A 25,646-nucleotide genomic window follows, 5' to 3' on the forward strand; every position below is an offset into this window, starting at 1 on the left:
TTTGGTAACATGTACATGAAATCTCAAATCCTTTCTCTCTCCTCTTTCCTCTCTCCAAAACCCTAGCCTCCATTGTTGAATTTTGAAGGGGCTTCCATCGATTTTAATCGGTGGAAAGCCCCAATCCTTGTTTCTTTATTGTTTTTTTAGTTTTATAATAATGCTTCCTCCTTTTGAGAGGAACTTTTCTCCCTTGAAAGAAAGGATTTCCGATCTCCTTCGAAAGACAAGGGTTTTTCGACCTCTTTCGAAAGACAAGGTTTATCTCCTCTTTTCGAGGGAGAAATTTCTTAGTTTTGAATCCATGGTAGCAGATCTAATGGATTGTCGTGCAATTATTTCGTTGGTGAAAAAGTTATCAAGTTTTCGAATACGAACAGATGAATCAGAAGGAAAACATCCTCACGGCTACAAAGGATCGTTAGATTGTCTCTCCAACAAGGCTGTAATTTTCAGCGATATAAGCGGGAAATGCCCCGCAGTGCAAGATCTACTCAACGATCGTAGTTTTTATAAAGGAAAATTCTATTTGATTCAATATCTTATGTATTTGTTAACGTCGAATCTCTATTATAGATGTCGTATGACTTTTAATTAATGAAATATTTTTGCTATTCAAAAAAAAAAAAAGTAATGACATTTGGTGAAATAAGAATTGCATTAATGGAAAACTAACGTTCAAATGGTTTTAGTAGCACGATGTGTCATTGTATTGTTTGTCAGTGGCATTTGGTGAATTTTGTAAGTATTTAGTGACATTTGGTGAAATAGCCGTATATTTTTTTAAAAATAAATTTTAAATAATTTACATGAACAAGCCCAAATTTATCAAACCCAAATTTATTAGCCCAATATCCCCTTTAAGACCTTATCCATCCATCCATATACCATATTTCACATATAAATTTCCCGGGAAATTTTATATCTGTAACATTCAAAAATCACATGGGTGTAAATTCTGGTGCTTCAGCCATCAAAAACTTCCTTCAAATCAACCCCATTGCTCAAAATCTCAAATCCACAAAGCCAAATTCCACCATTAACACCATTCTCTCTCACCTCGAAGCCGGCTGCCTCAAGAAAGCCGTCTCTCTCCTCTTTTCTTCTCCTTTTCCCTTTGATCTTCCGCTTTACGGCCGCCTCTTCCAGCTCTGTTCTGCAAGCCGAGCCATTGTTGAGGCCCGTAAAGTCGAGTCTCATTTGATTTCGTACTATGATCCACCTCCCACCTTTTTGCTTAACCGCGCGATTGAGGCATATGGTAAATGCCGGTGTTTGCAGGATGCACGTGAACTGTTCGATGAAATGCCTCACAGAGATGGTGGGAGTTGGAATGCTCTGATTACTGCGTATGCGAAAGGGGGGTTTCCGAGTGAGGCGTTGGGGTTGTATTTGGATATGAATCGGTCTGGGGTTTCGCCGAGTGAGGTTACGTTTGCGAGTGTTCTTGGGTCTTGTGGGGTTTTGTTGGAATTGGGTTTTGCTAGGGTTGTTCATGGGTTTGTTGTGAAGTTGGGGTATGGTGGGAATGTGATTATAGCGAGTGCTTTGGTTGATGTTTATGGGAAGTGTGATGAGATTGTTGATGCTAGGAGGATGTTTGATGAGATTGATAGACCGAATGCTGTTTCGTGGAATGTGATTGTAAGGCGGTATCTTGAAGTGGGTGATGAGAGACAGTCGGTTTTTATGTTTTTTCAGACGATTCGAGCAGGGGTAAGGCCATTGACGTTTACCTTTTCAAGTGCTCTTGTTGCGTGTTCTAATAGGCAGGCGGTTTTAGAGGGAGTTCAGATACATGGTGTTGTGATTAAGTATAGACACGAAGATGATGAGAAAGTTGCTACTTCTCTGATCGATATGTACATGAAATGCAATGATGTTGTGAGCGCCAGGAAGGTATTTGATCAGCCTGGTGTTAAGGATTTACTTTCTTGGACTTCTATGGTATCGGGATATGCTATGGCAGGAAGACTTAAAGAAGCCCAAGAGCTTTTTGATAAGATGCCTGAGCGAAGCATCATCTCTTGGAATGCAATGTTGGCAGGGTATGTACGCTCTGGCCAATGGGAGGAGGCCCAAAGTTTTATTTTCAAGATGTGCCTGAATATATATGATGCTGATGGTGTAACTCTGAATCTATTGTTGAATGTGTCTGCTGCACTCTCAGATATTGAGTATGGTAGACAAATTCATGCTTACATCTATCGACATGGATTTGAGTCGGTTATATATGTGAAAAATGCACTCTTTGACATGTATGGAAAATGTGGGGCCTTAAGAAGAGCTAGAATATGTTTTCATAACATGAGTGGTCAGAGGGACACTATATCGTGGAACTCCCTGTTGAACTCCTTGGCACAACATCAGATGAATGTGGATGTTATTACTATGTTCCGTGAGATGCAGAAGGAAACAACTCCAAATGAATATACATTTTCAACCCTTCTTGCAGCATGTGCTAACATATTTGCATACAGCCAAGGAAAACAAATCCATGGTTTTATGATCAGGAATGGCTATAAGATAGATGTTGTTAGTTTAGATGCTTTACTTGAGATGTACTCAAAATGTGGATATCTTGAGTATGCACTTAAGGTCATCAAAACTGCAAAACCGGGGGATACGATCCTCTGGAATTCTATGATTATTAGGTGTTGTCACCATGGTAAAGCGAGGGAGGCACTTGCCTTGTTTGATTTGATGAAAGAGATTGGGGTTAAACCTGATAATGTTACCTTCCAGGCAGTTTTCAATGCATGTCTTTGTGAGGGATTTGTTGATGAGGGCAAGAGATATTTTGATGCCATGATCAATGATTATGGCATCACGGTCAAATTAGAGCATTATGAGTGTATGATTAATCTTTACACCAGATATGGAGCGATGAAGGAGCTTGGGAAAATTTTAAAAATGCCTTTTAAACCAACCGTGTCCATGTTGACAAGGATTTTTGATGCTTGTAAAGTATATCCCAGTCCAAGATTGGCAATGTGGGTAGCTAAAAAGTTGAATAAGCTGAACCAAAACTAAGCCACCCAGTTCTGTACCCTATTGAAATAATTGACAAATCTAGTCTGCCCACTTGATAGCCGTCGTTTCTCCAAATTAAAAGAAGCAGGCCATTGTAGCAGGAGTGATTGACCCTTTCATGGATCAGCACTTTAGCTGCCCTTTGCTGTGTGGCATGGACAATTTCTTTGCCTGTGTTTTGACGTATCTTTGATCAAGCACAATACAATGCTCATAAGGGAAACTCAAGCTCTTGCAGAATCCGCTAATCGGTAATTGGACGCATTTTATGAAGGAAAGAAGGCAAAAATGTGGTAATTTCCTATTTATTTTGTTAATCATAGATGTCAAAAGAATGCCTTCATTTCTTCCTGGTTTATTTATTTATTATTATTCCTTTTGTTCAGTTTCTCCACCCCTCCCTTTGAAGGTGAAGGTTGGTGATTTTTCATCTTTACTTCATGTACCAATAATGGTATAGGAAACATAATTTGTTCTGCTAGCAGAATTAGTAGCATTGATGTGTAGATCTATGCATTTGAGAATACCATTATTGATTAAAATGTCTTAGAAATTATACTTTGTAAATACAAGCTATTTATTGTCATCAATCTTTCTTAACTGTAAGCTTTATTGATTAATGATCGATGCTGTTTCTACATATGCAGAACTGGCAGGAATGACTTTTATTTGCAGTCTTGAAGGTCTCTTTTCAGCTTCCTCATCTTAACTTTTGAGATCATGCTGAGATTTAAGTGTTCATTTGCATGATTACGAAATTCTTTATTTAAGGTTGAAGATAACTCATCATCGATTCAATCAGCTAGCATCAAGGTAAATTTTAAATCTCTTGAGTTTAAAATCTGAAACTATGATTTGAATTTTGTCATACTGTTTGTATTGAAACTTATAATAGGTAGTGTTAGAAATTTATTTGTTTATTGTGAGAGGGAAGATGTGAAATTTTTGGCATGGGGTGTGAAAAGGAATATGGTACAAGCTGCAGGATGAACTTTACACTACTTGTAAGTAGATTTCAGTTATATATGTTGATATTAGCTTTGCATGATAGAGATGGAGTGTAGCTGTGTAGAATTTCTTGTTGGTTGACCGTGGAGTGTAATCTGGACTATTATGATATACTTTTATAGTTTTATAAATTGAGGGTGGAGTGCATACAATTTTAAAGATTGTTGAATGAATGCACGATTGACTTTGGTTGGGGTTTGGGTGAATTTGTAAAGAAGCAATTACAACTCTTATTAGTGAAATGAGAAAAGAGATGAAGGAGGAAGAATTTATGCTTCATATAAAGTTCCTAGCAAGGATGCAATGATGTAGTTTTAAAAGGTGTTTCCATGCATAATTTCCCTTTCCTAAGGAATATCTTAAATACCATGATGTCCATGCAGTGTATTAGCAATTATAAAGGGAGAATATCCTTGTGTCTGTTTCTTAAGAACATTGCCACCTTTATAAGAGTTTTAATTGTGCTTAGTACCACAGCAGTAAATCATCACTTTACTAAATTAATGATCCCTCTTGAACTTTGTGTAAAGTATGTGCTGTGCTTGCTCTCTCTTTAGTTCTCTTACTTTCAACTATCTTTGGGTTCCAATTTGAATTTGAGTGATTATAAAGTACTTGTACTAGTTACCAACATCACAACATAGATTAGTAATGTGGTTCAAGAATTGTATCATATGTTGGAAGTCAATTTGCCAGTTCTGTTCTGCCCTGTAGGCTTATTGGGCGGCCTTGCTTTTAACTCATATAATCTTCAAGTGTCTTGAGGGTGACTCTAATTAGGCTTGTTTTGTTTTTTTCAAAATTCTTCTTTATTATCTTCCCTTCTTTAAGGTATTTTGGACAGGTTTGCTAGGAAAGTAGGAATTTAATGGGAATAAGATGGGTCATCTTCTCTTGTTGTTTGAGATTTGGTTTGTTGGCTAAGGGCTAAGGGAGTAAGAACAATTATGTCTTTTGTATAGAAGTGTCCTCAAAAAATAAAATAAACATCTATTTAATGGGAAAGTGGCTGTGGTCATGGGGTCATCAATATAACTTTGGTAAATTGTTAGGATGTGTTACGTACTCATGTGTTGACTGGAATTGGGGCTCCCTATCTAGCCTGTGGAAGTTTTTCTCAATGGTTTTTTCTTTGTAACTTTATTTGGCTAAGTTTAAGGTAGGAAATGAGGTAAATGTAGGTTTTAAGAAGATTAAATTTTTGGTATGTGCACAATTTAAACTCATGTAACCGTCATGTTAGGAAGAATCCACAGAATAAGGAGCCACTTTTAGTAGGATGAGGGTGGGAATTAGCTCTAGTTTCGATTCTTCAATCTTGGATCAAATCTGGTAGAAACAGTTTTAGGTTCAAATCTGGTAAATTAGCACCAATTAATTCTGGTTCCGGCACAGGGTACCCATTTGTTTCCCACCCCTATTCTTGTATGGACAACAGTTTTGGAAAAGGTTAAACCCTTGATAATTCCCAGGCGAGGCAGCCAACAAGAACCATTTTTCGTATTGTGTTATAACTCTTATAAGGTTTGAGGCGTGAGGTAGCCAACAAGAACCAATCTTCTTTGTGGATGGTTGCTGGTTTATGGTGCATACTTTTTGATTGGCTGGGAGCACTAGAAAAGGCCTTGCTCACTTTTTTCAATGTGTACCCCCTCTTGGATGTGTATTACGCAAACATTTTCATTAAACTGACTTTGATCATGCTTAATACTACGTATTTCTTTGCTTCTCGTTAATTATCAATGCTTTAAATGGCAGGAATGGCTCTTACGGTTGACTCACTAGGTTAATACTATCATAATCCACATGTGTAATTTCGAGGCCATGCTGAGACTTACGCAATGCAAACGCCTTCCGTTCTCCCTAAGCATGATGCTTCACAGCATAGTCAGACGACTTATCGCTTCTCAAATCAAAACGCTACGACCTGAGGTACACGTTTACTGTTGAATGATCGGATATCATAAGTTTATTATTAAGTAGCCAATATATATATTTGAACTATTACACTACAAATATTTAAAATCTGCTCTGTCTAAGTTAACAAGTAGTACCTCAGTTGTATTCTTTTTTCAGTTTAAAATGGTACAATGTTTTACTTTGTACATGGCCAACACGGGTCGCACACCAGCCAGAAAAACTGAAACAAACTAATAAATGCCTTCACCAAAAAGATCCCTTTTTTTTTTTCCAACTTTGTAACACGTCAAGACTTCACAATACTTGTCCCCCTAATCATGGTCCAACTAATTAGAACATCAACACTCGTAGTATTATTTTATATCATAGTGTAAAAAATCATTAAAATTATGCAAATTTTTACCACTATATACATTAGCGAAATAGCTTTATAAAACTATATTATTTTATGGTACATATCATCACATGGTAAACATTTTGCTTCAGTCCACTTAAAACATGAATTAACTAGGTCACGTTATGTGGCTTGATTAATATATCTTTTATTATTTATTTTTTTTCAATTGCATTTTTAAAAAAAAATTATATTATAAAAATTTATGAAATAATTACCATTAATGATAGTTTTTCAAGACCTACACATAGACACCAATATTGATATAGTTTTATATATTTTTTGAATTTGCTTTTTACTACCTAAATTTCTTATTTTATTTGATTAACTTTACGAATATTAATCAGTTATTTCTAATAATAAAATGAAATATAGTTATAATTAAATTAAGTGTATAATTAATGTACGTAGTATATAGGAGAAAGAAAGTGGTAAACTATTCTTATACCATGGATTAGAAGATTTTTGGAGAAAGTATATTGAATTGTGGTATAAATGATGTGGAAGAATGAGAAAATTGAGAGAGAGAGAGAAACATGATATAAATTTTTACCATGAGTGATGTTGGTCTTAAGGACGCTCATCATAGCTCCTGTGGTGTTAGCTATATATTTGCAAGTAATTTGAAGTAATACGCGTAAATAGTTGTAATTGCATGGCCTTTCGGCTGTTAGTATTATTATAAATCTTATCAATTTTCAGATGGTAATTACACATACTTCATTATCTTGATTAGTCAGCTAGGATTATGAACTTGACATTAATCAATTCATATAACTACTTCCTCTGTCATTTGTTGATTGCTAGTTTGTTACATAGAGCACAATTCATTTAAGAAACAAAGACAGAAACTATGCACATGGGCCTCAAGTGGGTTGGATGAGGAGAGAAAATAGAGAGCTAGTGGGGTTGCAAGTAAAAAAATTACACCTACTAAAGGTAATGCGGCAATGTTATAGAGACACCTCAAAGAGGAATATGGGTGAAACATGGCATAGATAGTAGTCATAGTACAGAGTAAAGTATATGAATATTAATGACACAAGTATACAACTAGTGTGTGGCCCGGGCGGTACCCCGGGTTGCTAGTTTGTACTTGTTTGATTTGCTAATCAAATTTGAATGTTTAGATAGTAAGACTTGTTGGTTTCGAGTTTAAGTCTTGCTATAAACATTTTTTAGTTGTCAAACTCAATCAAATTGTAATGGAAATAAATTGTATAATAAGATACAAATTAACTTATCTAAGTTAACTATAATTTTGTTGGATAAAAACACAATTAATAAATAGCTAAGATGGTAAAACTCTTAAATTAAGACTTGTTGGTCTTGAGTTCAAGTCTTGTTATAAGCGGCATTTTTTAGATGCAAACATGCGGCGCATATTGCTCACACGTCGAACTTAAAAAAGCTGACACGCTATGACTTGAAATATTAATGACTCAACTACTTTCATATTAGAGTAACTTGTAGTGCTCTGAAAATTAATTCTAAATAGAGTTTGTTTGGCAATTTATTTTTTCTATGACTTTTGGTTTTTAGATGTGGTCAAACAACCAAAATACGTAGTATATGTTTTTTGTTGGCTAAAAAGCTAGTTTTTCTGCCAAAACCAAAAACTAGTAAGATTTTTTTTTTTATTATTATTATTTTTTTTTTTTTTTTTGTGTGTGTGTGTGTGTGTTCACTGTTAACTTCTTACAATTACAATTCTATCCTAACAACCAAATTTACCAAATATAAACATTTAAGAGCCAACCGTCAAATAACTATCATAAAACTAATACTACATCCGTTTCATATTATATGCAACGATTAGACAATTTTCCTCTCTACTTTATCTCAAATCGTTGCAAATAATATGAAATGGAGGTAATACAAACAACTGGTCACAAAGAAAACAGTTAGCAGCAATTGCCGAACAAGCTTACAAGCCCATAATTGAACTAATGTCCCAAAAAGCTTATCAACTGAATATGACCCGAACCAATTAGACTAAAACCAAACCTGATGGATCCATTTGCCACAGCATAGTAACTAGACTACAAGGTAACTTCAATTCAACCATAAATTAGAGCAGGCAGCAGGTGATGTACATTTTTCACTTGATAAGTCCCACAGCATTGATGCAACGATTAGCAATAGTACTGTCTTAGGCTCTTAGCTTTAATGTCTGAAACAATACTGTGCTTACTCTATTTCCTTGAAGTTCTTTAGCCCTACTATTTCATCGCATTCTGTTTTCTCATCAATTACTCCAATTCATAGCCATTAACGTTTAATGGTAATTTCTGTATTTTGTTCTTTTTAAGACTATATGTCCATATTATAGCCTGATAAGTATAGAAACACCATGTGTCTTAAAAAAAAAGCGCCGACAACATTAGGTATAAAAACACAAGTCGTGTCTGTTAAAAAAAAAATCATGAAAAATTGAGAATAGGGTTGGTGTTTAGTGATGCCCCAATTTGTATAACACGGGCAATAGTAGGTTTATATGTTTTCATCAAAAGATTGATTTAAGGTTTAAACAGCTTGTCGAGTAAGCTCCACTAGATTTTCTTTTCGTAGTCATATACTCTCTCCGTTTTGAAATTTTAAGACACTTCTTTGGACATGTAGTTTAAGAAAAAAATTTAATGGAGCATAAAATTGCATTTTTTTTTTTGAAAAGCAAAAATATTTCATTAATTAAAAGTCATACGACATCTACAATAAAGATTCAACGTTAACAAATACATAAGATATTGAATCAAATAGAATATTCCTTCATAAAAACTACGACCGTCGAGTAGATCTTGCACTGCGGAGCATCTCCCGCTTATATCGCTGAAAATTACAGCCTTGTTGGTGAGACAATCTAACGATCTTTTATAGCCGTGAGGATGTTTTCCTTCTGATTCATCTGTTCGTATTCGAAAACTTGATAACTTTTTCACCAACGAAATAATTTCACGACAATCCATTAGATCTGCTACCATGGATTCAAAACTAAGAAATTTCTCGCTCGAAAAGATCGAGGAGATAAACCTTGTCTTTCGAAGGAGGTCGAAAAACCCTTGTCTTTCGAAGGAGATCGGAAACCCTTTCTTTCGAGGGAGAAAAATTCCTCCCAAAAGGAGGAAGTATTATTATAAACCTAAAAAAAACAATAAAGAAACCAGGATTGGGGCTTTCCACCGATTAAAATCGATGGAAGCCCCTTCAAAATTCAACAATGGAGGCTAGGGTTTTTGAGAGAGAAAGGTGGAGAGAGAGGAGAGAGGTTTTTTTTTCGCATAAAATTGCATTTAATGTAACATAGAGTTGGTGAATTTAGTTTATATACGAAGTATATTGGAGTATTAGACTATTAGAGAAAGCTAGCCATGCCCCTTAATCAAGAGTTTCTACTTTGAGAGAGAGAAAGAGAGAGGGCATTAACAGTTCATGATCTTTGGGAATGTTTGGGGTATTTAAACATAGATATTGTATTTGGTCTCTACTTTTTAGTCCAAAATCATAGATTTTTTTCTACTAAATAGTTAAGTCGGACACTTATACTCGTATAAGATAAATGTTATTTATACTCGTATCGAACATGAGTATCTGAGTTCGAGTAAGATAAGTGTTTATTCCAACGTCATTGATACGATCAAAAGAAAAAAATTATACTCCACCAAATCACTTTCAATGGTGATTTGAAGTTTCCAGAGTACCATATTTATGACAAATTAGGCCAAGGAGGGTTAAATCGAAACGTGTTACAGGAAAACTTGTAAACTACAGTAGTATATGGACTAATATGGCATTGATTTAACAAATTGAAGTTGATAAAGCATTGGCTCTACTCACTTCACACGTTACACAAAAAAAACCAGTGTCATTCTCATCCATTTTCCTATCTTTCTCTAACTTATTTTCCAATATAAGTATATTTCTTGAAGTGGCATACTCATCTTCTTAGCCTTCCAAAACATTGTTGGAAAAAAGGAGAGAGTGAGAAAAATGGCACAATTGTTGCTAAGAAGAACAACAAACATTATGAAACAATTATATTTAACAAAATCTACTCTAACTACTAATCAAAGTAGTTTTATTCCTAGTTTCTTAGGAATTTCTCATAATGTTTGTAGTAACTCCTCTGTTTTTTCTCCTACTTCCTTTGTTTTTGGGCGTTTAGAATCTACTAAAGCAGCTGAGTTGAAGATTGATCCTCAGTTATACTCTTCTTCCGAGGATGATGATGATAATGATCATGATAATGCTTATCCTTCCGAACCCGAGGTACACTTTTATTTAACCTTATCATGACTGTCCGAAATTAGTTGTCACGTTGATACATATAGTACGTCGTATAATTTAAACTAATAACACCAAATGGAGTTGATTGTTGTTTTGCTTCTTTAATTTTTGTTTAGTTAGCTGATAACAAAGGGGGTGAAATGGCAATTCCATTGAAAAAAGAAATCTCCCCACAATGTAGGATTTGGCCCAAATATATTTTTTTTCTTCAATATTTTTATTTCGAGATTATTTAGATCTGCAATTTTTGGCAAGGTATGCTATTATTTGGGTTTGCATGTTAAAATTGTTTTACTCCTTCCCATCCTTTTTGTTATTTGGAATAATAGTCAATGATAATCAAGAATAATACTCCCTCCGCCCAAAATTATGTACAACAAAGAAATATTTTATATCTCACAAATAATACCCCTTTGTTTCACGTAATTCTAGGCGGAGGGAGTATAAAGGATTGAAGGAAGTATCTTATAGAAGCAAATATGAACATTGCTTAGTTGTCCAATACTCAGACAACATACAGATCATTAGATCAATAGATTGAATTATTTTTTTTCTTATTTTTATTTCCCTGTATTTTAGTGTACATTAATGAAGTCTTGTTCTGGCAGCAAAGATTAAGAGTCTGTTTACCATAAGACACAACGTATCATACTCTCATAGTCTCATTTCCTTCCCAAAAAAAAAAAAAAAAAAAAAAAAAAAAGAAGTGAATTACGCAATTGCCCTATTCATTTTACACGGGTTAATGGTGAGACAGTTTATATGTTTTGTCTTTTTGAAGCTCTTAGCTATAAAGTAGTTACGTGGATCTTTGCCGAAAATTGGTTGGTTCACTGGTTGTTGTATGAGATTTACACAAGTACTACTGTACTAGAATTACTTTACATGTTTAGAAATAAATTTTGAAATTAATTTTTTTTTTTTTTTTTTTTTTTTTTAAATTACAACATCTGCACATTTTAAAGCGAAATTAAAAAACATTGATAGAATATTTACAAAGCTACGACCTATAGAAGTGATCTTAGACAAGTGTGGTCTTGATAGAATATTTACGAGTATAAACTAATTTTGTATGGTTGAAGCCTAAGATTGATTTTTCTACCAAACTCTATCAGGTAAAAGTTTAATAGGATTGCTTAATTTTTATTCACGGATAGGTAGAGTATTTATACTTAAACGAGTATTAATGCTTAAGATATGATTCACTAATTTATATCAATATGTAGTACGAGTATTTAATGAAACCATATCCTAACATGGATATTAGATAATCCTAGTGATAGTATTCTACTTATATAGATATGAAAAATGTACAACACAAATATGTTTTTTGATAATAATTATATCTCATATTATTGTATATGTTCTGATACCATGTTAAATATATACGGGTCTAGGTGACATTATGCACCAATAAGATATATTCAATAATTGATATCAATACAAATTATAGCAAATTATTATTCTTTTAATATCATAAAAGAAAATATATATTTCGTAATACAAATAATCTCAACTTTGCCATATGATTTTACCAAAGTTCGGATTACCATATGATTCTAAGATCCCAATTTTCATTAATTCTAGAATAATCCAACCATCGTTTATTTTAGAAAATAATCCGTACCTACTCCTTGAAAATAGTCCAACCGTGTATAAAAGATTAAAAAGGTCTAAAGCACGCATTATGTGCATATAGATTTAGTAATAGAAAGTCAACTATTGAGTATATGTGTAAACAATGGGAACTAAATATAATGCTTATCATCCCCTCTTTAAAAAGAGTCTTGCAATACGTAAGTAGAAAATATAATTAAGGCGAAATAAGATATATAATGATCCCTGCTTATAATGTAGTTTACATATAATCTGGTTTTTTTTTTTTTTTTGAATAATATAATTTAGTTTATATTTTATCAAAACAATTGCATTTTGCATATGCTTATTCCAATCTGAATTAATAAAAAAAAATCTTGCAGTATACTGTATACAAGTTGGGCAAATGAATTAATTTGAAATTTTTATATTTTTTATAGTTTGCATCATTATACGGAATGAAGATACATATTGATTGCATACACCTATTTTTATTAAAATAAAATGCAATTGGCCATTCATTATGATATATAGATGAAATTACCTCATGATTCATTTATTTCATATAAATGGCTACGGAGTACATTTTTCTTTAATTATTTATAATAATAGTACGCAAAATTCCAATACCACGTCACCGTAATTTGTACGAATAAGACGTCTAACCTTTGACTTGTATGCAAGCTCATTGTTTGATGTGGGCTACCTGGCAAGATGACACATTGGGATAGTGGGCCTTGTGGCCCAACTCATCCTCATTGTTTTATTACCACGTTCCATATTAGTTCCGACAATGGTTATATGCGGACAAAATTTTGTGGTCTGTCAAATTTTTGTACTATTTACATACTTCATAGTTTTAACTGTTATTTTCACCAAAAAATAAAAATAAAAAAAAAAAATAAATAAAATAAAAATAGTTTAACTGTTATTTTTTAATCATTTGGGACAAAAGTGAACAATTAATCTTAAAATGTACGGAATATAAGTTTTTATGTTTTAGTTTATGTAAGGAGTGGCGAGGGGTCGTGAGTGAGGTTGTTTGTTTGGTATTCTGTGCTTAATAAGTCTTGTATAAGGAAACTTACGTTAATTTTATTATTAACACGATCAATTTGAGGGTAACTTTAACAATTTTTATAGTAATTTTAATTTTTTTAAGGGTTAATTTTATATTGTAATGAATTTGATTGTAATTTAATGCGTGATTTAATGGATACATGTTATAAAAGGCTAACACGATTAATCTAGTACTTTGTACATCATACGTGTTTAAGGGTAAAATTTATGTTAGGAAAATAGTAACGTGTGTAGTAGTATAAGGGTAATTTTAATTATTTTAAGGATAACTTTAATCCGGTTAACAATCATTTAATGAAAGTCCACCTTAATCAAGAATTTGTGTTCCTTTTTGTGCCTATATCTCAAGGAATTCAATATAAACTTTGATTTTTATATATTGAGTTCAATCCATTTTAAAATTCTGCTAAATTCAATTCTATTTAGAATTTGGTACTTTGGGTCTGGTTTGGAATCCTAATTATAGATGAATTCCTTAATACTGTGTTAAATGGATCCAACATTAGCTCACGTTTCTAAAAAATGTCTTGGAAAAATGTTATTGAAAGAAACAAGTAAATATTCATTGAGTTTCGGTGTCAAATTCCTAATTTCACGTTGATAACTTGATAGTTTATACCACTTTTAACTTATATTTTCACAATTGATACTCTGATATTAGTATTTGAATTCCTTAGCTTGTATAGATATGCAATGACCATAGATTATGTCTTATGCTGAAAAATAAGCCATGTCTTGGTAAACAATATTAGTACAATAGTACACATATAGGATGATCATCTAACCCGAAACTACATTTGTAATATACTGATATTGCAGGGAATGGATTTTCCAGGAGGGAAGGTTATGTTTACATCACAAATGAGTTTCATTGCCGAGCCTGGGAAGACACGAGTGCCTTGCTATCGTGTTCTAAATGACAGTGGGGAGCTTATTTCAGGCAAAGATCATGATCTTGTAAGTAGTAGTGCTTAAACTGCGGACATCACAATATAATTTAACTATAGGAATCATAACTGTATAATTCTTTGTTTATATAGGTGAACCAAGACTTGGCAACAAGGATGTATAATAGCATGATCACTCTTCAAGTTATGGACACTTTTCTTTACGAAGCACAAAGACAGGGAAGAATTTCATTTTATATGACTTCATTCGGGGAAGAAGCTATTAATGTTGCATCTGCAGCAGCCCTCTCTTCAGAGGACATTATTTTTGCTCAGGTATTATGTAATCAAATACGTAATTATGTCAAAAGTAGTACTATATGGGAAAATGAGATGTTTAATCTGCTTAGAAATGAAAATGGACTAATGCAGTTACCTCTGATATCTATGTTAAGTACAGTATAGGGAGCCTGGGGCGTTACTATGGCGTGGTTTTACCTTGCAAGATTTTACAAATCAGTGTTTCGGAAATAAGGCTGATTGTGGGAAAGGTCGACAAATGCCAAATCATTATGGGTCTAGTAAGCATAACTACTTTACAATATCATCCCCAATCGCGTAAGAATTCCTTTTGTGTCTTTTGATTGTAAGGTTGATGTATTAGACGTTTGGTGAATGATAAATTAAACAAAAATTGGCGTTGTTTCAGTACACAGCTTCCTCAAGCTGCAGGAGCTGCTTATTCTCTTAAAATGGATAAGAAGGATGCTTGTGTTGTAGCCTACATGGGAGATGGTTGCACCAGTGAGGTACATATCATACTAATTATAAGTTTAGTACTTGGATTATATTATTGAGGGCCTTAACAATGTTATTAGTGCTAATTTTAAAATATTTTCCTCAGGGAGATTTCCATGCTGGTTTGAATTTTGCGGCAGTCATGGAAGTTCCAATAGTTTTCATTTGTCGTAACAATGGATATGCAATTAGTACTCCTATTTCAGACCAATTTCGAAGTAATTACCCTAATATTATGCTGTCTTTTAATATATAATTATGTATTCGTATTTTGTTCACAATTGCATCTAGTAATTCTTTGAAAAAAAATTGATCCTCTGTATCTTTATGCTTGAAGGTGATGGTGTTGTGGTCAAGGGACAAGCTTATGGAATACGTAGCATTCGAGTTGATGGAAATGATGCTCTTGCTGTCTATGAAGTCGTTCAAACTGCTCGTGAAATGGCAATCTCTGAACAAAGACCTATTCTGGTTGAGGTAATAAGCTCTTTCTTAAAAATAGATGATTATCTTATGCAAGTGAGAGTAACATATTTGAACCTTACTTCCATCTCTGAATAATCGATTGAACTGTACATCCGACCCTGAATAATCTATTGCATAAGGCTATTTTAATACTACAATGTTTCTTAATTTAGTAAAATATTTGAACCTGAAGATATAAAATTATATGTGGTGTAGAATTAAGAATAGTTGTGTTCTTTCAACTTAAAGTTCTTAAGAATGACCTCTATTAAAAAATGTGACCTATCATTGAGATACAATGCAATAGTTAGATATTGTTTACATTTTAACCAAATTGGAGACTAAAATTTGATCAATTGTATATATTCAGGCGCTAACATATCGAGTAGGACACCACTCTACTTCTGATGATTCTACCAAGTACAGGTCAACTGATGAAATCGAACACTGGAAAATAGAAAAAAGTCCTGTCACAAAATTTAGGAGGTGGATTGAGAGAAATGGCTGGTGGAATGAAGATGATGAATCAGAAATTCGAAAGAAGGTCAAGAAAGAGGTGAAAACCACTACTAGTGCTAAAAGTTTGAGTATTTCATACTATCTTCCTTAAGTTGGTATGATAACCATACTACTATATATGCCAATTTCAATGTTTCATCTGATTCTTGTCAATGCAGATTCTTCAAGCAATTCAAGTGGCAGAAAAATTGGAAAAACCACCGGTTTCGGAAATGTTTACAGATGTGTATGATGAACCAACAAAGGATCTGGTTGAGCAAGAAATCTTGCTTAGAGAATCCATTAAGAAGCACCCTAAAGATTATCCATCTGATGTTGCAGAGTGCATTTAGATGTGTATATTTATGTAATGATGTACTTATCTTAGCTTGAAAAGGCTTTTGATGAGACTTAATTACTTTGTATAGTGTATAGTAATTGTCAAATGCCGGTTAATTATGATTCTACTAATCTGAATTGCATCATGGCTATAATAATAATGATGGTCATGTCTTAATAATTGCTACATATTTTAATTGTGTATTAATATATTTACCCAATATATATGAAAAATACATGTTTGGAAAATACTTATTGCCGTTTGTTAATGTTTTTTTTTTTTTGACTCCCTTCGTCTCATAATGTTAGTCTCATATGGAATCAATCACACAAAATAAGAAAATAAATATATTTGGAATTTAACATTAAAGTATAACATAATTTATAATTAGTTTACCTTATTTAACTTTTTTAATTTTTATTAGGAAAGCACAAGTCATAATTGCATGATTTAAGGTAAAAATTTCCTTACTTAGAGTCATGTCATCCATCCACAATCAATTAATTCCAAAAAAAATCAAGTTATAAATGAAATATATTCAATATAGGTAAATTTTTTTAAAATGCTCAAAATAGTATATGAAACTAACATTATAAAACGGAGGGAGTAAAGTTTAACCATACCAATTCATCATATTATTCACCGTATTGGGACCGATTGTATTTAGCTAGGTTCAATTGATTGTATTTAGCTAGGTTCAATTGATTATATGGTGCATCTATGCATGACCTAAATATAGAAAACAGAATCACATATCACAAAGTCCACAATATATAAGATATTAACAGCCAATAAAAACAAGATATAGAGCATAATGTTTCATATGATATCAAAAAAGTATCATATAATATCAACAAATAAGTTAGTGTTATAATATTGAGGAACAACACAAGGCAATAAATTAAATACTCCAAATAATTTATCTTATATGGCTAATATTACCAATATCATCAAGACATTACATAATTAAATACATTACATATTTCTGCATTCTCCCTAATTATGCCGTATATATATATACACTCCGTATAATATAACACTAAGCAAATACTATCCTATGAAACTTATGTTACAAAATTAAATCATCTTTTTACTAACAAGGATTAGCAAAAATAATAATCATCCTTAAACTCAACGATATATCGATATGAGAGGTGGTGATTATGTGTTTCTTCTACAAATTGTTGTTGTATTGTTATTGTATTTTCCCTTTGGAAGAGGAAGACAAATTGGGGGCTCAAATAGCATTGTCAAAACAATTAAGGTATACACATAATATTTCATTCCCGCAATTTATGGTTAATATTTTTGGTTAAATTTAATTTATTAATGATATGTTAATATATTGTATAAGGCCTTGGGTATAATTATTACTATATACATACGTACTGACCGATCAGTATACAAAGATCTATAATGCTTCATTGTTTTCTGCCCAATTTCGTAGTAATGGCTAGAACAAAAAAGAATGAAAAGAGTGTCATAAATTAATTATAAAAAAAAAAAAAAAAAAAAAAAAAAAAAAAAAGAGCTATTAGCCTATCTATCAACAAACTTTTCCCTCAAACCTTTAAAAACATTTCATGAATCAATAGACAACCAAATTGGAGAGGTAAATAAATTATTGCATTTAAAACTATATATGAATTCATCAATATGCTATTTTCAAATTATTTCACTCATTTGTTAGCTAAATAAAATGAATATGGCACGGATATAACATATAGAACAAGTGATTTGAATGTCAAATACTCCGTAATTCAGTTGGTTAGAGAATAATATCATAAATAAATAAACTTGAGATTAAGTTCCATATATATTTGTACAACATTTTCTCTTTAACTTCCTTTACATCTGTGTCAAAAAAAAACTTCCTTTACATCAAAGGACAATAATAAATGGAGCAAAATATTTCTTAATTAATAAGAAGGTTAATTATTCTTATTTTCCTTTACAGTTTGAGATTGCTTGACTTAATTATTCTTATTTTCCTTCCAAAATCCCCTATCCCCTTTATTTTATTTTAATATTATTTTCAATATATACCATCAACTACTTATTATAAAATTTGCACAAAATATTCACCATATATACAATTGTGTCGTGTTGTGTTCCGATTTAAAGTTAAACGGGTTGGGAAGCTTCAACACTAACCCAACCCATATAATTTACATGTTGTGTCATGTTGACCTGTTTAATTAACAAGTCAGTAACCCCTGACACAAACCCGCTTTTTTTGTGTCTGTTTTTTTTTTTTTTTTTTGAGAGAATTTGTGTCTGTTTCATGTCATGTTATCATGTTATATGAAAAAATATTAGCCTTATTCAATAAATTTCCACAATTTATTAGGTTTTTTTTCTTAATCAGGCTGAGTCATGTTAATAAATATATTATAATAATATTTTTTTCATGATATTTATATTTAAAAATTATTAATTACTTTTCTAATTAAAAGTAGTAAAATTACCATGTATGGCACAGACCCTAAATGTCACAGTACGTCAATATTAGCTCAAATTATACTATTAACGCATCTATAAACTCTAACCGCGCCAAGTACTAATTCGCTACTTGTATATTATATGTATTGAGTATTAAGATTTAATATTTTTTTGAATATAATCTTTTTGGGGTTCTAGTTATGTATGTGGTTCACTTTTGGGACTTTAGATGATGTATATAATCAATTCCAAGGGAATTTAGTTTCGGATGTAAGGCATGCTAATCATATAATCTTTTGTAATTACATCAATTTTCAGTGTAAAAATTATATGATGTATTATGTAAATACTAAGGCTTTAGCCTTTTAATCTAATATATCTCCTTTTTATGTTAAAAAAAATACATATAATATACAAGTAGATTATACTCAATACATGTATTAAGATTTGTTGTAGATTATAAAATTATGCATGCATGCAACAATGTTTTATATGGCTCTATTTAACTCTGTAAATTTGTTGTAGGTTGGAGATGAAGATATAATTGATTGTATTGACGTGCACAAACAACTAGCTTTGACTCATCCACTCCTTAAAAACCACACTATACAGGTTTTTTTTTTTTTTTTTTTCTTCCTTAAACTCATTAGTTCGGTTAAGTTTTTGTCAAACTTTGATAATTTAATACTTATTTATCTTTATTGGTTGTCTATTAATATTTTATTGACCCATGAGAAATTCTAATCTGATAAGTGTTAACATGTGACGGTTGTAATTTGGCAGATGGAACCGAGAACGTATCCAAGTACGTTGAAATCAATGAACGGAACATTTGAGCTTAAACAGTCTTGGCACAAGTATGGACGGTGTCCATACGGTTCCATCCCAATTAGTCGTAAATACAGTGGTTATAACTCTAGCAATGTACAAAGAAAATCATCATCACCTTTTGCAGAAGCATTATCAAATCTTAAGATGCATAAGGTGATTCTTTATTTTCTTTCATTCTTTACAAAATTTACTGAATAATTTGAGACAATCCGCTCTTAAATTACCTTACCCAAGCAACTTAAATTAATTCCCCTTCACCCTCGACGGTAATCATAAGTAAAAGGTGGTGTAACTCCCACCACTCGATTTTTTATACTATTGTTCGTTACTAATCTTATTATATGTCACACATTCACACTTCACTGTACAACATTTAAATGTGTTAATTCAATTAAAAATTTAAATTGACGGTTGAATTCCATAAATAGATTTATACTCTATCACATGGTCACACCCCCTCACGTTTGTTGAGCCTGAAGTTACGGACTCTTGTGTGGATGTTGTATGGGCTCTCCTCATGCCTAGCGTAAAATATTCCACTTTAAAGTAAGGGGTGGATGAGATTTAAACTCGTGATCTCGCTCTGTGTTCCACGGAGTCTAATATCATTTTGAAAGACTAATTCAACCAAAAACTGCTGATAGTTGAAACCCCAAAATATGTTTTATACTCTATCAAAATTTACTAATATTCCATGTTGTACGTATAGCTAGAATTTATACCCTATACTACACAACATTTATACTTGTATGTTGTAGAATTGAATAATATACTCTCTCTGTTTTTAAATATTTGTTTCACTTTTCTTTTTCGGCTGCTTTTAAATACTTGCTCCATTTGCTTATTTGAAATTTTTTTATGATATTAAATTAATTTCTCTCATCTAGTTGACCCACTATGATCATATTTTATTATTTTCATATTCTTTCTCCTCCAATTCTCTCTATTACTTTTGCTTTTTATAATTTTTTTATTCTTCCACCTACCCTACTATCTCTATATTTTATTATTTTCTTCAATTTCTCCCAAAATTCCGCGCTGGAGAAATGGAGCATGTATTTAAAAACGGAGGGAATATATTTTATCACATCATATTATGACCTCATGAAGAGGGCTTCCTAATGATTTATTTTATCACATCACATCAATTTTAAAACTAATAATTTAATTAATTTTTGCGTGTTTTTATGAATCATAATTTCAATTTGGGTCTGGTACTAGTATGCTATGATCCAAATAAAAGCAGGTGACGAACCTGGAAAGTTCAGAGGAGTGCATGGAGTTTTGAATGTATGGAACCCTGTTGTAAACCCTATAGGTCTAAGCCTTTCACAAATATGGATCGTTGCTGGCGATGCTAAAAATCTCAATACAATAGAGGCTGGTTGGCGGGTATGTGTCACAACATTTATATTTTAGCTACTACCTCTGTTACATATTATGTGCAACTTTTGAATTTTATATTTCATAAATAATACTCAAAACTTACACATAATATGCATGTAAGTATGTAACAGAGGTAGGATAATATACTTGTACAAAATGCACGAAGTAGTTCCTATGCCAATTAATATGCGATCAATCTTTATTTTTTTTTTTATTAAAGTATCAAGTTTATCAACGATGCTCTCAATGACTAAAGTTTATATTTCACTACCCACTAAAAATATGAACATTATTGTGTAGGTATACCCATCCGATAGTCAAAGTAGACCAAGGTGGTTCATATATTGGACGGTAAGTAGCTAGTAAGCTTAGTATTATATGTACAGCTAATTATATAATTAAAATTTTAAAATGTTTGAATTATTAGAGGGATAACTACATGTCTACGGGATGCTATGACCTAAGCTGTCCGGGTTTTGTGCAAACGAACAAGGATTTTGCTGTGGGTGCATACATAGATTCCTCCTCTGTTTATGGCGGATTACAAAAATCAATTAATCTATACATATACCAGGTAATAGTTTTACACAATTCTCGTAATTTTCTTTTATCGAGTACTAATGTTAAGGGTAGTAGATCGAGAAAAGTTTCAATCACAATTTATTGTGGATGACTAATATTTAGAGTATGTTTAATTCGATCACCTTATCTGATTTGATTCGAAATTTCCTAATTCACAATTTATTGAGTACAATTGTTAGGTGCTTTGTCCCTTTATTTTCTTTCCAATGAGATTGTACACTTTGGTCATAAAACCATGATAAACTCTTTCTATAAAATATTAGAAACAATTTCTTTTTTTAGTGTTCCATCCGCATCACCTTTTGAGCTAATCTGGATTTGGAGAGCAGTTCTGGGTGGTTAGGTTTCAGTCCCCTCCCGATTGTTATTGTGGGGGATCGAACATGGATCCTCCATACCAAGTGTAGTCCCAATCACCAATACACCAACAACCAATTAGTAGTATTAGAAACAATTTAACATGTATGTGAATTCTTGTAAGATATATGTCATTTAAAAAGAATTCAAATTCTCGCGGTATCTTTGTAATAGGATCAATCAACAAAAGATTGGTGGTTAACGTATGGTGGCAAAGCAATGGGATATTGGCCAGCTTCCTTATTCACAAGCATGACAGACAAAGGTGGTGATATAGTAGCATGGGGTGGAGAAGTGGCAGATGAAATGGCACAAGACAACAACACTATTACACAAATGGGCAGTGGACATTTCTCAAATGAAGGTTTTGGTAAATCATGTTATATTCGTGATTTATTCTATGTTGATTATGCTGATAATAATTTCAAAGAAGTTCATCCTAAACAAGAAGATTTTGAAGTCCTTACATCTGTGCCCGAATGTTATGATAGTAAATTTGTCCAGAATGCTGAGCTTAGATTCTATTTTGGAGGTCCTGGATGTCAACCTACATAATAGAGTCATGTATTATAACTTGAGCTTAAATTCTATTTTGGAGGTATTAGATGTCAACCAACATATTCAAATTCAGGTCATGTATTATGACATGTCATACATTGGCTTCCGGTTTATATATGTTGTTTTTAAATAAATTATAAAGTTACTAAATGGTTTAGTATCTAATTAAAAATCAAAAATTGCACTACTTCTACTCTTACCCATGTAAAGGAATATTAACCTCCATAGCGTTTAAAACTTAAAACAAGTAAATACAATCGTAGGAGAAAACCTCAAAACTGTAGCATGCAATAGTAATAAATTAAGTTTAGTTCAGTTCAGCTCTAATAAGTTCAATTTAATTCAGCTAGGTCCTAAGTTGCACCATAACACATGCATGCATAGAAGGTAGCTTCGACTTGGAGATAAAATTGTTAGCACATCTGACACTTGGTTCTTCAATTCCTAGCAATATTGTCCATAGCTATTATGGAGTAAGGGTTACTGAGTTACTCCATCGATTCTATACATAACGTAACATCAACTCATCAAGAGACAAATGCCATTATGCCAATCATAATAAATTATTAGTAATAATTTTTAATTATTGATCATGTGATGACACAAGCCCACTAAGCTAACGTTAACCAAATATTATTATAAATAAAAAAAAAAAAAGGGATTTTCGAAACAATTTCATTTTATTCACGAATAGGATTCTACATCTTTGGTTGTAGTTTTCTATGAAAATTGTGATACTTTGAGTCCTCTCATATGGGGTCTATTCACTTACTTAATTTCAATTCAATTCAATTCAGTTCAGCTTCAATCAATTTAGTTCAATTTCAATCAGTTCAGTTCAGCTCCTAATTTCCCTCTCTCATAAAATATTCAGTTTAGCTCAGCTCTGATCAGTTTTTCAGCTCCAATCAGTTTAGTTTAGCCCAGTTCAGTAAATGTGAACAGACCCTTAATCAATGATTAATTTATTATAGTAAGGGTCTGTTCTCATACGTTTATTTTTAATTCAGTTTAGTTCAGTTCAGTTTAGCTCAATTCAATTCAGTTTAGTTCAGCTCAGTTCACTTCAGATACTAATTTCCTTCTATTATAAAATATTTTTTCGGTTCAGTTCAGCTCTAATAAGTTTAGTTCAGTTCAGCTGAGTTCAGTCAATGATAACAGGCCCTAAGGCCTTGTTCTGATACGACAGTTCAGTTCAATTTAGTTGAGCTCTAATAAGTTCAGTTCAGTTGAACTCTAATAAGCTCAGTTCAATTCAGTTCAGCTCAACTCCTTATTTTCTCCTCTTATAAAATATCCAGTATAGTTCAGTTCAACTCTAATAAGTTCAGTTCAGTTCAGTTCAGCTCAGCTTTAATAAGTTTGGTTCATTTCAGCTCAGTTCAGTCAATCAGAACAGACCCTAAATTTGGTTTCCGTAAAGGTGATCAGAGAGTGTGCTGTTTTGAAATAAAAAAATTGAGTGGAGAAAAGGGGTTTAAATATATCGGATTGTTTTTCTTTTTAAAAAAAAAAAAAACAAAATGTTTTTTTAAAAAATAATGTTGAAGATGAAAAAGAAAACATTTAAAAAAAAAAAAAAGTTATGTGTTGAAGTAAAACATTATCTAAAAAAATTGATTTATTCAATTTATTTAAGGCGAAAACATTGGTGCACGCCTAATTTTTTGTAGAGTAGAAAACATATCCCTTTTGAGATGAAGGAATGTCGTCCAAATTCCTTTTTACAACCAAAATCTTCTCTTCACTCCACTTCCACGCCTAATTTACCTTTTTCTCTTAAATTTTGCTTGTAAATAATTTAAATGAATAAAGAAAAATATCTTGTTGAGTTAGCGTGGCCCAAATTTCATAGCACAACTTATTTCATCTCAAGGTTTCTAGAAAACCCTATTGCGTTTAGAAATCGATACAGATTTGTGGAAGAATCTAAAACTGGTGAATTTCATAACTCACAAAGATTCTTGATTTAAGTGGCAATTTAAAGAGCATGTGTGTAAAATTTTCTACGCATTTTTTCCACCTCTATACACCACCTATAAATAGTGGTGTTGGCTTGGGCATCATTTGAGGGCATGTATGCACCTATATATCCTCTAATACTCCGATACTAAATACTTTATGAGTGTCCCTTCATACAATATTTATGTGAAAAATTTACCTAATAATAACGTAGATATCATGATCTAACGAAGTATCTACATACACACAATCTATTCATTAATCCACTATTCCTTTTTGTACTACAATGAGAGATTTCTTGTACTACTCACTTTCAAAGATTATTGTGTTCCCCTATTTTCGGCGTTAATGGATTTTTTCACCAACTCTAACACTTTACAATTTTGTTTTACTAGCTCTTGACAATCATCTTTAATTAATGAAAAATTATTATGTTATAATTTCCATTGAAACAAATAAAGCCTAAAACAAGATAAGTGTGTGACTAGCAAAAAATAAACTAAAATAGAAATAGGTACAAGTACAAATTAAGGGTCTATATATTCTCTTACGTTGAAATTCAGTTCAGTTCAGTTCAATTCAATTCAGTTAAGTTCAGTTCAGCTCAGTTCAGTTCAGTTTAGCTCAGCTCCTAATTTCCTTCTCTTATAAAATATTCATTTCAGTTCATCTCAGTTCAGTTCAGTTCAGTTCAGTTCAATTCAACTCAGCTGAGTTCAGTCAATGAGAACAAACCATAAATAAATAACATAAAGTATGATGGAGCTATTATAAGTATATTGGTTATCCACTTTATAATTGCTTGAAAGAGAATTCCACTTCTTTGGTTGTAATTCCTAGTTCTTAACGAATAAATACGAAAACATCTAATTTAAAGATCTTTCGTTATTCCACCACTTTCATTTGTATTTGTATATTGGATATAAATACATGATTGCTATTTTAGAATTACAATATTTTCTAATAGACACCCTTTATAAAGTACTAATGACTTATGTTGTCCACTTGTCCTCTAAAATTGTTAAAGTCAATTTGTGAAAAATGCTGTAGTCACATTTACATGTCTAACTAAATACTTCAAATATGATTACTAGAATGCTCATGCACAAATATGCAAGTTGTACGTCATTATTTACATTAATTAAACTGATATTTATTGATTGAAATTTTATGCAATTGATAATGACAATAAGACAAATTTTAGTTAGACTTGGAATATTAA

General features: G+C 32.1%; 3 protein-coding genes across 3 annotated transcripts; all 3 read left to right on the forward strand.

Moving 5' to 3' along the window:
* Positions 1-593: 593 nt before the first annotated feature.
* On the forward strand, positions 594-6,066 carry LOC110725763 (pentatricopeptide repeat-containing protein At3g26540-like). Its single transcript, XM_021905234.1, has 3 exons — positions 594-3,326; positions 3,681-3,846; positions 5,800-6,066. The coding sequence occupies exon 1, from the start codon at positions 946-948 to the stop codon at positions 3,031-3,033; it is 2,088 nt and encodes a 695-aa protein (XP_021760926.1). The 5' UTR covers positions 594-945; the 3' UTR covers positions 3,034-3,326; positions 3,681-3,846; positions 5,800-6,066.
* A 3,880-nt stretch (positions 6,067-9,946) lies between these two features.
* LOC110725764 (2-oxoisovalerate dehydrogenase subunit alpha 1, mitochondrial-like) lies at positions 9,947-16,483 on the forward strand. The gene is made up of 9 exons (XM_021905235.1): positions 9,947-10,621; positions 14,135-14,272; positions 14,356-14,538; positions 14,663-14,820; positions 14,912-15,011; positions 15,107-15,218; positions 15,338-15,477; positions 15,836-16,021; positions 16,143-16,483. Exons 1-9 carry the CDS (start codon positions 10,343-10,345, stop codon positions 16,314-16,316), a joined length of 1,470 nt encoding a protein of 489 aa, XP_021760927.1. The 5' UTR covers positions 9,947-10,342; the 3' UTR covers positions 16,317-16,483.
* A 967-nt stretch (positions 16,484-17,450) lies between these two features.
* LOC110725427 lies at positions 17,451-22,456 on the forward strand. The gene is made up of 6 exons (XM_021904908.1): positions 17,451-17,567; positions 19,271-19,483; positions 19,529-19,729; positions 20,798-20,968; positions 21,390-21,536; positions 22,076-22,456. The coding sequence occupies exons 1-6, from the start codon at positions 17,451-17,453 to the stop codon at positions 22,454-22,456; spliced, it is 1,230 nt and encodes a 409-aa protein (XP_021760600.1).
* The last annotated feature ends 3,190 nt before the right edge of the window (positions 22,457-25,646 follow it).

The sequence above is a fragment of the Chenopodium quinoa genome, unplaced genomic scaffold (assembly GCF_001683475.1).
Source record: "Chenopodium quinoa cultivar QQ74 unplaced genomic scaffold, ASM168347v1, whole genome shotgun sequence".
In the NCBI taxonomy this organism is placed as follows: domain Eukaryota; kingdom Viridiplantae; phylum Streptophyta; class Magnoliopsida; order Caryophyllales; family Amaranthaceae; genus Chenopodium; species Chenopodium quinoa.